General features: G+C 42.7%; 1 protein-coding gene across 2 annotated transcripts in view; it reads left to right on the forward strand.

The window, feature by feature from the left end:
- Nucleotides 1-14,199, forward strand: part of DOCK1 (dedicator of cytokinesis 1) — a 465,334-nt gene that overhangs the window by 314,539 nt on the left and 136,596 nt on the right. For both annotated transcript variants that reach the window (XM_074297159.1, XM_074297160.1), the window contains exon 29: nucleotides 5,655-5,749. In XM_074297159.1, coding sequence (XP_074153260.1) covers nucleotides 5,655-5,749 — 95 coding nt within the window. The remainder of the gene's footprint in view (nucleotides 1-5,654; nucleotides 5,750-14,199) is intronic.

Raw genomic sequence — 14,199 nt, forward strand, 5'->3', positions numbered from 1 at the left:
TCTATCCACTGTGCTACCTAGCTGCCCCCCCCTTTTCTTTAATTTTTTAAAAGAATTATTCATCTAATATTTTTTTAATTCTTGATGCATCTTTTTATTTTTAATACCAATTTCCTAACAGATATTCAAATAAAACCTCTACAAAGTATGTTCTGAAGAAATTTTTAAGGAAATCCAACCAAATCCAAATAATATAAATGAGATTTATGTTTTTGTAGCTTAGTGACCCACTCAGTGGATGCAAAAAGGAAAGACCAGATGTTGCCATCTTAGCCTATTATATTTTTCCCCTTTTTGTTGCCTCTTATTCTATCTCACTTATCTAGTTTTCTTTATGCCTTTCACCTGAGTCTGGCTGGTTTTTCTCCCACAGGTGAACAAACTTTTAAAAAAGAAAAGCAACCACATGATGTGATTGGTTGGGAGCTCTTGTAGTCTCTGCTGTTGGAAGTGTCCACGAATTTGTGTGTGTGTGGTGTGGGTTTTTGTGTGCATATTGTGTGGGGGGTGCACGTGTATTTGTGTTTCCACATACATGTAGTGTGTTCCCGCAAATGACGCAGACCACAAAAGCTTAGTACAAGGAGATCTTAAATTCCCATGAGCACGACGTTTATCATCCTGGAGCTAATCCAGGGAAGAGCCTCTCAGATAGAGTGATCTCGTTGTCCACTGTGGGATCCACCACTCGGTCTGGGCACAGCCAGGTCCCCTCCCCATCACATAAGAGGGATGACGTCTTGGAGGAGACACGTCTGACATTCACTGAGTATGTTGAGGTCTCGCATGACAAGTGTTGTACATTTTTGGTGAAGCTGTCGCCCAAAGTTAGCACACAGCACGATGTTTGAATCAACTTAAAGAGAACACTGAAATTCTAAGACTATAGTAAGGGATATTAAACATTAACTGCAGAAAAGCAGAAACAAGTAGAACTTATTACAACTCCAGGCATCTGAATGTGCTGAGGAGAACCTGAGCTGGGATTTATGCTTCGCTCTAGAAAATGCAGAGGGCTAATGTCACTTTGTGGAATATTTATCTTTGAAGAGTGACCAGGAAAGTCAATTTCATGTAAATAAAATAAAACTGAATCCTGGGACTCAGTAAAAAGGGCAGCCTAATGGTTAAAACATGAACTCTGTTCCGAATAAATTTTTAATTAGAAAAACAAAATTGCCTTTATTAATCTTAAAAAAAAAAAAAAAAAAAAAAAGGAAACAATGAAATACCTTCATTAAAGAATGTGCCCTTGGTGACTTTTGACAGATTCTAGTATTTAGGGCAAGAATTAGGGCCCTGGGCAGCACAGAATAATCTGATTGTCACCCTGGCTTTCCCAGAATTCCATTGTCTGAGCTGTAAAAAATAAGATAAATATAATAAAATGAGCCAATAGTTATAAAAATAAATCCCTCCCGGGGTCTTTAACAAAGGCAAGATGTGACATTTCCAACAAACACGTTAGCTGAGAGAAGACTGAACTCTTGCTTCAGTAGCCCATCCCTGCAATTTAACCTCATTACAACCCAGGCCTGATCCAGCTTCTTCCCACTGGGTTGCCGCTCTCCTAGGTGCTGCTCTCTCAGGCGCTGCTCTCCTAGGTGCTGCTGTGGGATCTCCTGCCCCTCTGCCTAATTATGATTTAGGAGATTAAGAAAATGAGAAAATTCACTCTAGCTGCTCCAGATCATGTTCCTTCAATGCCAAGTTGTGTAATCTTTTCCATTTTAATTTGTCAGGGAGAAAAGAGGTTCCTGAAAATTGAGCCTGGTGTTTTGACCCTTCCATGAAGTTAGGTTCCTGTTAGCCAAGGTGATGTGTGGCTCTCCCTAGAGCCCTTGTCACCTTCTCTCAGATTCTGGCTGGATTGGGGGCAGGATTTAAACTAGTCTTCATCATAAAGACAATTTAAAGGAACTCACCTGGCCTTCTTCTAGATGACACAATGATAGCCAGCATTTATTTGTTGTTTTAAGATTTTCAAAGCATGTTTAATTTAATTTACATTTTTTAAAAGCCCTATTGTGAGCCAGGCTCTGTGCTAAGTGTTGGGGATTCAGAAGGAGGCTAAAAAGCAGTCCCTGCCCTCCAGGAACTACATTCTGATAAGGAAAGGAGGGAGATAATATACAAATATATACAATTCCAGCTTTATATAGGGTAAAAAGGAAATAATTAGCCAAGGGAATTAAGACAAATTCTTATAGAAAATAGGATTTTAGTGGGGACTTAAGGAAGCCAGAAAGGTCAGTAGTCAGAGCAGAAAAGGGAGAATATTACAGGCATGGTGGATGGGGGGAGGGGAATATATATATATATATATATATATATATATATATATATATATATATATATATATATATATATGTATGTATATCCTGGAAATGATAGACTTTTTCTTTTAGAACAACCCTAAGAGTTATTATGCCCATTTGTAGAATGGAGGTGAAGTGAGGAAAAGGTCAGTGACTTAGTTCAACTTTAAGAATTAGAAGTAAAACTTGAACTTGTATCTTCTTCACTCACATCCAATGATTTATTCCCAGGCCCACCTGGCTTTCTGTAAGTATCGATGACATAATTGTGTAGCCTTGATATAATGGTGTATGAATATTTGGCACTCATAACCCTCCTGAATGGTGCCCCATGGCACAGAACCCTGCGGGAAATTGCAGTGTCTTTTCTTGATTTAACATGTTTTTTTTTTTAAAAGATTGAAACAACAAACAAATAAAAACTGGGACATTTTCCACCAATATTCCTATTATCTCCACTCTGAATAAAATAGCCAGAGACTTGCCAAGATTGTTGATGAAGAAGGCAGATCTAAGCCGAGCTTTCCCTTCAGCCTCTTGGAATGACAAAAAATGCGCCAAGCAGAGTAAAAGAACAATAATAGAAAACAGGAGAATGGAAATAAATCCTTGCAAAGAAAGTGGCCCTGACAAGCCAGCAGAGGCACTGGAGAAATAAGTCAACACAAAGAGCTCTCAATATGGTGAAGAAATAGGAGAGGGTAATAGAATGCCCAGAGAAGTCTCCAGAAGTTAACTATGACACTCCAGGACATGCAGGGAGATCTTGAGAAAAGAAAGTTGAATTCACTCCACTCAAGGAGCCCCAGCATAATTTAAGAGCTTAACACGGTGATGTGTGGTCCAGGCTATTGTCCAAGGCAAATAAGGGCCCTCAGGCTCACTGTCCCAACTTGTGAGTTGCTCCAGATACATGGGTGCTCACTCTTGGCCTTGGCCTACGATGGGAGAGAGCGACCCAGATTTAAGGGTACATTATTATTCCAGATTGTCCCATTTATTGACTAAATATTAGGATTATTCTTGAGGAAAAGGGAACAGAAATGAAGTACAGAATAAGAATTATATAATGAGCTTTTGAAAAGAGAATTGATGGTTTTAAGCAGAAGCTGGGAATTTTTAGTGGAAGGATATCAAGTTTGGCAAAGCAAATGGAAGTCAGAGAAATCAAACACACAGAACTCCCCCAAGAAATAGCAAAGCAAAGATCAGAAGCAGCAAAATTGAAAGAAAGCAAAAATTTCTACAGATGAACTCAAAAGACTCAGAAGAGGATCCGGCACAGGATTCAACGATGACATTTAACATAATGCTTCTATATCATATTTCCACAAGTCATACTGGTGTTTTGCTGAAAGTATTTGAATTGGATTATACTTTCAGAATCAGCAGAAGTCGAACAAACTGGAATCTCGGGGACCTCAGGGGCTGCGTCATTCCACTTATGGACTCCAGGAATTCCCAGGAGCACAGTCCAACAAATGCTCATTTGTGCCTGCTCAAAGCCTTCACCTCCTGAGGCAGCCAGGCCCACTTAGAGACCGTTCGCATCAGGAGGAAATTTTTCCAACCTTGCACCAACATTGACTTTTCTTCCATTTCCTAATTGTATTTCTTCTTCCTAGATTTATCTCCTCTCTAGACTGGTCAAGACCCTTACCCTCCAATGTTTGTATTTTCTGTAAATTTTATGAATATATAATCTGTGCCTTTACCCAAGTCATTGATCCAAAAGTGACCCAGAACTGGGCCAATTGAAAATCTCCACGGTAATCCCCTGGAGGCCTCCTGCCTCACTGGGATGAAATCCTCAACACCCACTCTTTAAGTTGGGTCATCCAACCCATCAATTTATCTCTATATAGCTGGCATTTCTCTGGGGCGGGAGGAGGGCAATACATTATTTATGATTGATAAAACTCTAGCTTGAAAATCCCTAAAATTCATAGTCATTTCCCAGGAAACCAATACTAAAAGCATATCAATAATTTTCAAAAGAAAAATGAACTATTGATAACCGCTTGGCAAAATATTCAGAATCAGCAATAATAGAGAAATACAATTGAAACCAACCACCAAGCTAACCAATATTTTAAAACATTGGAAGGGATTTTTTAAGTAGACGAGCACAATAATGCTCCATTGGTATAACTATAAATAGACTCAATGTCAAAGCAATCTTGAATTATCCTGGAAAATTAACTAATTGCTTTCTGCCCTTTGGTTCCAAGATTTCCGTACCAGAACTTCATTCCTGGGAGTGAATGACAGCAAGAGATGCATAAAAGCAAAATGTTTAGAATGACGTCATTTTGATAAAAGGTGGAAATGAGAAGGTGTGCTCTGTCACTAACTACCTGGCTTATTTGTACTTTGTACGTTCTTGTAAAATAATATTGCTGACTTTTAAAGGGATCGATGGCAGCCATGTAGAATTCAGGGAAACATGGGAAGACTCCAATGAAAGGAGAGTCAATGTACATAAGGAGGGGCTACAACGTGCCATACAACGTGGGCTAAGGGACATAGGGGAACACAGGAACTGGGCTGTTGGTGGTAAAACAGTCATATCACACCCGGGTTGACCATTAGTAAAGGAGAGGGGGCAAGGTGACATAGTGTATCAGCCTCGGTGGTTCTCTTAGGTCATTTTGCCTGGAGAAGGGTCTCACCCTCCTTACGTGGTGCTGTATCGCATCCCTGGTAGGTTGAGCCTTATCTCCACTTACATCTTTTCCACTCTAATTACCAGTCAAGCTTGTACATTCATTTGTATTCACCCTACATTACTCAACCATGTTATTAGTATTTGATGTTATGTTTGCACAGTTATAGTTGAAGTCTAAAGGCTGCAAAGTTGTGTTGGCTTCTTTGTAAACATGAGCCCTTTACAAAGGGAGGAAATTCAATGAAATGGCCCGTGTCTTGGGGCGCCAAATTCACCCTCTCCTTCCCGCGGTCCCCCGGCGGTGCCGCTGGCTCCCCGTCAACAACATTGTAAAGACGATACGGACTTTGTGTATTATCTGATGCTTGTGGTCCCTTCCGTCTCCCAGATTCAAGGATTCAAAGAACTTTCCCAATTACTTATTTCAGAAATGTCTGAAAAGGTCTGTCCATGTGAGAGAAATCGCTTGAAAAGGAAGGCCTAATTAATCTGGAATTCCTATAAACTCCATCTATGTGAGTGTTCTATGGGGTTTGCATTTAACTAAAAGAGACAAGTTCTTTGAAATTCTAGGCCATTAATCAAGTGAGTTTTTGTTAGCAATTTGGTATCACTTGAGATCTCTGACGATGATGACTCTTTTCAAACATTTTCCCCTTTTGTTTTAGGACTTTCTAATGGAAACATTCATCATGTTTAAAAATCTCATTGGCAAGAACGTCTATCCTTCTGACTGGATTATAATGAATATGATGCAGAATAAGTAAGTACAAAGCAAAAACCCGCCGCGCATCCGTCGGGGGCTGGCAATTTCCTGGAAAATCTGGAACAATGGCCTTGCTCCGAGATGCTATTGTTCCTTTCACCTGGTGCATGAGTTGGGTTTTGGATCCATGGAACTTTTTGGAAATTTCCAGCATAGGGATGAGCTGTGGTCTGCTGAGGCAGGAGGGAGCATGGAAAGAGGGAAAAAAGGAAGCAAAGAAGGAGGGAACCTGTAGAAAAGCAGGACTGATTTATCTCCTTTGGTTGTATGACTTATGGTTTATTGCTTTTTTCTGCTTCATTCCCGTTTCCAGAATTCCTCTAACCATGAAATGTGTTTGCATTTCACATAACTCATATGAGAGGGGAAGAAAGAATCCGTGATTCGTGTTGAGTAGACCTTGATGCTTGTTTATTTCAACAGTTGGATCCTTTTTCTCGTTTTCAGTTTAATGGGCTTGGGTTTGAAACTTGGCTTCTGTTTTTCTGCAAAAAGACAATGGGCCAGGCTGTTGGCTTATCTAGCCAGCAGATCTCCGTGGCCCCTTCTTCTCTGCTCACATTTGGGCTCTGTTTCAATTTACTGTTTAAAAGGAATATTTGGGCAAGTGTTTGCTAGTGGGAGAAATAGCATTATTCCCAGCCCGACTTGCAATCCTCCAAATAACAAAAGAAGCGGCTCCTTGTGCTGGCTCCCCTTCCTGCATCTGGGCCGGATCGAGCCCGTGGTGCGCTGCCGGCTTTGCCTTTTCTTTGGGGCGCTCTGGTTTTCATAGAAAAGCCTTACTGTGTGTGGCCTTTTTCAAGGGAGGACATAAGAGTGGGGAAGAGTCTCTCTTTAATCAAACCAGCAGCCACCATACGCCTTCCATCGCGTGTTTTCAAAATCCCATTGCCATGGTTTCCTTTTCATCCTCAAGTTTTTCAGGCTGCCGTTGCCTTCGCAAATGGCTCATGTGCTAAGGCTTTGAATGTAGTTACTTCAGGCAGAAAAAAAACCTGAAAATTAATTTCATCCCAAAAGCTTCCTTAAAGTGTATGGGATGTATAAGTGCTGACAGTTCTGAGAGCTGAGTATACAAGTAGAAAACAAAGCCCATTCCTCCCTCCCTTCCTTCCTTCCTTCCTTCCTTCCTTCCTTCCTTCCTTCCTTCCTCCCTCACTTCCTTCCTTCCCTCTTTCCTTCCTTCCTCCCCTCCCTTCCTTCCCCGTCTCTTTCCTTCCTTCCTTCCTTCCCTCCTTCCTTCCTTCTCTTCTTCCTTTTCCTCCTTCCCTTCCTCCCTCCCTCCCTCTCTCCTTCCTTCCTTCTTTCCTTCCTCCCTCCCAAAAATGAATAAAATATTTGTCAACAATATCCATAAGTAATTGCGCCAAAATAGGCTGACCAAATCTTAGGATGGTAAAGTATAGTAGTTGAAGCAGAATGGGTTTTGACATTTTACTTTGAGACCTGTTTCTTTGGAGGCAGTGTGGTGGATAGGAGCACACTCTTGAGTTTGGATCTGGAGAGAACTAGATTCAAATCTACCCCTGATCATTAATTGCTGGGGGTGGGAATCAGGAGTCTTTTCACCAACAGAATTCTGTTTTATCTCCTGTAAAATGATAATAATAATATGTGGAAGCTTGAGCCCTAAAGTCTTCTACCTGGAGATACCAGGTCTATAAAACACGATGTACAACCTACATAAGGCACCTTTTCTCAAGGTCAGGACCATCTTGGTTATTGCTGCTCTTGTTTTGAGTGACCCAGTGACTTTAGTGATTTAGAAAACTGTTGGGAAAGAAACTTGCTCTTCAGTGAAAATAGGCTCATTGGTCTCTGAGACTCCCCAGGTGCAAAGGTTATCCATTGGCTGATGTAAGTCAGACACAGATCTCAAATCTGGACTTTTTATTTCCCAAATCTCACTGATTTTCTCTGTTGTCGTCATTGTTGGGGAGGTAGTTGGTGCTTTCAAGTCTTACAAAATGGCTCCCTCCCCGTCATCCTCAGAGGAAAGTAATGTTATCCATATTTTTCATGTTACGGGATTCAGTCTTAGACAGGGGAAAGAACCAAGGGGCAAATGAAGAAAACCAGCAGAATTCTTTCCCCAGCGCTCCCCTCCAATCGTGATTGTTCTGTTCTGAAATCTCTTTATCTAGTCTGACACCCTGGGCCAGAGGCAGGAAACACTTTAAATAGAAAATTCATCTGGAGCTCTTTGGACTGAAAGAGAAGAATCCCAGATTGTCAGAGTGGGAAGTCCTGTGCCCTCCTGCTGGGCCCAGAAGGTGTGGACTGGGGGATAGAAAGCAGGGGGAACAAATGGGAGTCTAGCTTGACCCTGCATCCTCCAGCCCCTTAATTGGCTTGTTTCAAGAAGCATCAGCAGGAGGGTCTTTCATGAAAGCAGAGATTGTCATTGATTTTATTTGTTCCTCCAATGTTTCACAGAGTGTCTAGAACATACCAGATGCTTAATAAATACTTGTGATTAATCAGTTAAAAGCTATAAGTTTCTTAGTGATAGTTGGAGAAACTAGATTGCTGAAACTTTAATAATAATTAGCTTAATACTATGACTGAATCTACATCCTTCCTTCTAGTTCTGATAAAGGGAGGCGTATGAAATGTGCTTTTATAGGCAAAATTTGATGGGATATTAAAGGCCATTGTTATTAGGTTGTGGCCCCTTCCTACCTCCCACCCTCACCCTTGAGTTGACCTTCCTGACACACGAGGACCATGTGACCATGAGCAAGTCCCAACTTTCTCAACCCCAGGTTTGTCCTCCCTAAAATCAGAATACTAACACTGCCTGCTCCCAGAGCTGTTGTTGTGAAGATAGCATGAGAAGGGCTCTGCAAGCCTGTATAAATGTAGCCGCTTTTACTGTTATTATTCTCATGCTGGGGTCTCTGAGAATGACTTCTCTTCCATATTTTATACTCTTGGGATACTCAGAAGCTTGCTTGGGATTACAACCCTCTAAGGATGCTCTATGAACTGGCTGGATACTTGAGTTAATCATCTGCTGCCCCCACTGGATTTGGGTCTGTGCGGTTCAGAGAGCGGGCAGGAAACAGGATTTCTCATCTTCCCCTTGCACCACCCCCCCGGCCAGCTTTTACTATCAATCAGTTGACCAATAAGCCTTAGTAAGTGCTATTACATGCCAGATATTTGGGGTCTAGACCATCCTGCCCTCAAGGAGCTTCCATTCCTCATCAATTGCAGATGAAGAGACTGTGGATGGGACAAGTTCATCACTGCACGAGGAGCAGGTGGGTAGTGATTGTTTAACGAGTAGCTAGTGAGTGGCAGTGAGGGGTAGCGGGTGGCAGTGAGTGGGTAGCAAGTGGTGGTAAGTGCCAAAACTGGGGCGAGGTCCCATTGCCTCTGCTTCTGACTCCCACTCCCCTGCTCCCATCAGGCTGTCTCTTCTAGGCTCATGTCCTTAGCCCCACCCAAGCTTTCAGACCCAAGCGCTCCTTGCTACCTCAGTAGAAAATCACGGCCCTCATGCCGAGAGAAGCTTCCTTGCTGGGGAAGGCAGCACCAATGCTCCGGCATCTCTGCCAGGACATCCCCAGATGGGATCCCAGAGTCAGACTTCCTGAACAGCAGCTTCACCTCCCCCAAGGTGCATGCTCAGAGACCCCCACAATGTAACAGACCTTCCTATCCTAGGATTCAGCTTTCATAGAAGTGGGTTAGTAGTGCAGAAACAAAAATTTTTTTTTAATATTTTTCCCTACTCTTGGGACCCTGGATCTCTTAGAATCAGCCGGAGTCAGGATAATCAAAAGTCTTTATTCTTGGTCTTTTGCAGTCTCGGTCAGGGGGTTAGATCTAGCAATCTGCACACCCCCTTCCTCTCTCTCCACCACCAGGAGAATGCCTCAATTTCCTCCTCCTCCACCTGCTCATGTCACTTCCCCTTCTTTGTCCAACAATAGTTGGGGAGGGCCATCCTTCAAACATGTCAATAGAGAATTGTCCGATTGGCAATTAGTCTCACTTGCTCCATTATCCAAGTGCATTTGCTCAGTTCTAGCTCTTTACACCTACTATGTTCATAAATTAATTGGCTTTTGGACACTAATGTGAGCTTATATTGAGAGGAAGCAAAAAAAAAATCTGCTTAGATTTGTAATAAAATTATTTTGGTGTAAAATGGATTGACCCTGTGTCCATAATTAATGTTGCCTTATGTCATTATCTGTTTGCCATTATTTTGTCTGGGACGTGCTTAGCTGACCATCTTGTAGGTTGCCTGCATCCTCTCTGCCTTCTCCAAGGCCTCGCCTTCTTCTCAGGCAGCCCAGGAGATGGGTTCTTTCCCAGAAGGCAGCTGGGCCCCCGTGTCGCCACCCAGTGTGTATGAATAGACAAAATAGAGCTTTACATTCCATGAAATATTTGTGGATTTTTGCAGTCACTAGGATTTGTGGCTTTGAAGCTGCGATTCGTCAGTCCGGGAAGCTTGGGAGACATAATTACGAGGTAGCATCAGGTGGTCGGCAGAACTTCTTGTTTTTCTCCAGTCCCAGAATCCCTTCCTTGGAGCAGCAGGACCAGGACCATTCCCCGTCCAACCGACTTGCTCCTGGCCCCTCATCGTCGGCTCCTCCTGGGGACCTGAGAGCCCAGCCCGCCTGACCCCCAACCCAGCAGGAATCCCAAGCCCAAGATTCCCCTTTATTGCTCTTCACCATTTGCCAAAAGATAAATCAGTCCTAGATCGGCTCCATCTTACAGATGAGGGAAGTGATTCTCAGACACCTTAAGCTACGTTCTCAGGGTCACGGAGCCAGGAAATGGCCGAGCGAAGTCCCACGTCCGCCCTCCTTATTCCAAGCCCCCAGCCCTTTACTGGTTAATGATTTATGTTTTGGGAAATCAAAGGGGTTCCAACTTGTTCCTGGCACCTGTAATTACTGCGAGCTTGCCTGGTGCTTCTTGGCTGACCCCTGATCCTAGGGGGCTTCCCCAGGGCTGGAGTCCCCTACCCCTCCAGCCGTGAAAGCGCCTATGGTGCTCTACGTGCTTCCTCCAGGACATCACCTGCAAACTAAACAACGCTGGGGTCCACGTTTCTCTGTGGCCCTTTGAGTTTTCCTGGGGCCTTTTGTCTGTGTCCTAAATTTGCATCTTCAGAGTGTATTACCCCAGCCCAGTCCCAGGAGGAAGGAAGGAAGCCCACCCCTTGCCCTCAGATAGAGCCGTGGGGGCTCCTGAGTGGAACGTTGCCCACTCAGCCTGGTGGGGTGCGCCATGGAGTGATTGTGTCCTGCTATTATGCTTTGATGGGGCAGTGCTGGAAGATGATTGTGGCCTAGAAAACCCCAACAACAATGGGAGGCAACAAAGTAAAATGTTGATTGTTCTTGCTTTTGTGATGCTGGTTTCCCATAAAATAAGGAATAAGAAGGGAAGGACTTGGAGAGTTCTTTGAATCTAATCCCCTCTTTTTAGTTTTTTAAATAATTCTCTTTTTAAAAATTTGTTTTTTCCTCAGGTACATGTAAAACCTTTTAGCATTCTTTTTTAATGATTTTCGAGCTCCAAATTCCCTCTGCTCTCCCTGACCTCCCCTCACCTTGAGAAGGTCAGCGGTGTGATAGCGACTCTCCATGTGCGGTCGTGCATATTATTCCTGTGACCCCATTATTTTACAGGTGGGCAAAAGTGGGGTGACCCTAAGGTCACAAAACAGTTGTTTATTTGAGGTAAGATTCAAACTTAGGTCATCTTTACATCTTTACAGTCTCTCAGTCAGCTAGGGATAAAAGAAAGAAGTTCAGGAATAATTATAATATTATAATTATAATAATTACAATAATGTCAGCAATAATAGCACCGTCGACAAAAACAGCATTTCTATAGAGCATCTCGTGCTTTACAAATAGCATCTTCTTGGACCCTCACAATAATCCTGGGACGTTAGGCTTCTTAGCCCATTTACTTTGGGATTTCCCTTTGATTTCCCAAAACATAAATCGCCTACAAGTAAAGGTGAGGAAACAGCTTGCAAGGCAGTTAGGATTAGCATGAAATAAAAAGTTACAACTGGCTGAACTGTCTTCAGTAAACTCCTTAAATGAACCAAAGTTTGTCCTGGCAACAGCAGCCCATCCCTTTGTATGTCCGTTTTCTGCAAGCGCTGTTGTGCGCCTGTTAATCTTGAAATGCAATGACTCCAAAGACTTGAAAATTATTATTATTCTGAGAGGAGGAAGTTAAAAATCTACCTGATCTTGTAAGGTGCTGCTCCAGACCATCCACACTTATTGAACCAGATCTGAACAGGTTTCCCTTCTTATTGCTTCCTTTCATCTTCTGCTTGAATACTTTCCGGGTGTAAACGTTCCTTCTCAAAGGGTCTCATTCTTGCACTCCCATCAGTCTATTGGACTTTTCCTAATAGATGAACCATCCTCCAAAACTTAGTCCCATTCCTTATAGATAGTAAACAATTGATAAAAATGCTCATGAATTTGAATTGAAATGAATTTACATTAATTTTATTTGTAATCTTCTCTGCTATTAAATCAAAAACTCCTTAAAATAAGAATCTATATTTTGTTTTGTTTTATCTTTAATTGTTGTAAACTCTTGGAAGGAACATCGACTGTGCAGTTAGAGGAGGTGGGTTGCAATCCCACCTTTGAACCCAGGTGCCTTTGCGACTTTGCCAGATCCCTCAGCCTTTGTTTTTTCTCAGGCTGAGGGAGCTGGACCAGGTGACTGTCCTCCAAGGTCCTTTTCAGCTCTAAATGGATGATTTTGTGGAGCCTCTCCCGATTCGGGCACCTGAGGGTTCTTAGTCAGCCGTTCTTGCTCCTTGCGGAACTGCTGGAATTAGGACCTGCTGCTTTTCTCCTGTACCGGCTGCTTTCCTTTCCCCCTGGGCACAAAGACTCCCCCTTTTCCCTCTTCTTTCTCCATCTTTGCAATTTCAGATTTGCCACATTAGGCCCTTCAGCAATTTTCCACATCAATGAAATTGATCTTACTGGTGGTGTAAGTGTTTGGGTGAGAAGGGTGGAAGGAAGAGAAAATCCTTTTCTGAGGTCACTCTGGAGGAAAGCCTCTCTTGGTTTCCTGATTTTTCTTTTTCCTGGGATGAAAAGGTTTGGAACAGAAAAGATCTGGAAGCTCGATGGGATCTGTCTTATTGTAGGCTGAGCAAGGTGTCCTCCTCCAGCACAATGGGTCCATGGCCGCTCAGGGGGCTCCTGCTAGACCCATGGATGTCCTCCCTGAAGGCGGGTTTGATCAGTTGAAGGACAAGTGGTCTGCCCACGTTTTCTTCACTCATCATTGTGGTCTGATCTGATTCTTCCTTATTGGGAAGGTCTCAGATTTTCTGTGGGGAGCTGGAGCTTTGGCCCATGTGTGAGAGGGGATGGATGGAAGAAGTGGGGGATTCAGGGCCTCCCTCCATTGCCCAGAAAGTATGAGCTCTGGAACTGGATTTGATTCTGCAACCAGGCCAGTGAGAGTAGATTTTTTTGTTTTGTTTTGTTTTGACATAATATGCATTTTCACTTAGATATTCCCTTCCATGCAAACTTGCAATGCCTCTTGAAGTAAACATTGGATAGATTTCTTTTGTTTTTGGTACTAAAACTACTGGAATAGTGTTGTTTTGAAGATGACCACTTAGAGGCAATCAGGATTTACATATTATTCATGTATCATTAACATCTAAAACTGGTGTTAAGATTTTCAATTTCTTGGATGTCACAAAGCTTAAATGGCTCAAACTGAAGATTTTCTGGGTCCAGACAGTCCCTGCCAGGGGATTCCTGGAGCGACAGCTTAAAGGCAAGGTCTATTTCTGAGCATAGAGTTTAGCACACAGTAGGTCCTTAACAAATCATTCCTTTTTAATTACCATGATTTACACAGCCCATAGGGGGAGAAAATGCATACAGCCATGGCCAAACCAGATCAAGGCAGGGGAAATTAGGGATAATTCTTACCTTAATTTGCCCCCAACTTTAGTTACATTCTCAGCTCTGAGGTTCAGTCTTGTGCTTAGTCCCGCAGCCTGGCACTGTGGCCAGAACACTGGGCTTGGATGAAGGAAGAACTGGCTCTTAATTCCAGCTCCACTTCTCTGACCCTTGGTTTCTTCATTTGTAAAATGGGGGTAATAATTGTACCAACCTCATAGGTTTTTGCATTTATCAAGTGAGAAGTATATAGAAAGTTTTTTGCAAACTTGAAAGCACTATGGACCATGACTAGATCAGTAATCATAAGGAAATAATATAATTGTGTGTGAGTGTGTATGTGTGTATGTGAGTGTGTGTGTGTGTGCGTGTGTGTGTATAAGTTGTGTCAGGGCTCTATATTTTAATCATCTAAATGTGGGAAAAGGTATGATATTATTTTCTGAGGCATGGGGTCTTGGCTCTGCACTTCAAGAATTTGAGAATAAGAAAAAAACC

Source organism: Sminthopsis crassicaudata, chromosome 2 (genome assembly GCF_048593235.1).
Source record: "Sminthopsis crassicaudata isolate SCR6 chromosome 2, ASM4859323v1, whole genome shotgun sequence".
NCBI lineage: Eukaryota > Metazoa > Chordata > Mammalia > Dasyuromorphia > Dasyuridae > Sminthopsis > Sminthopsis crassicaudata.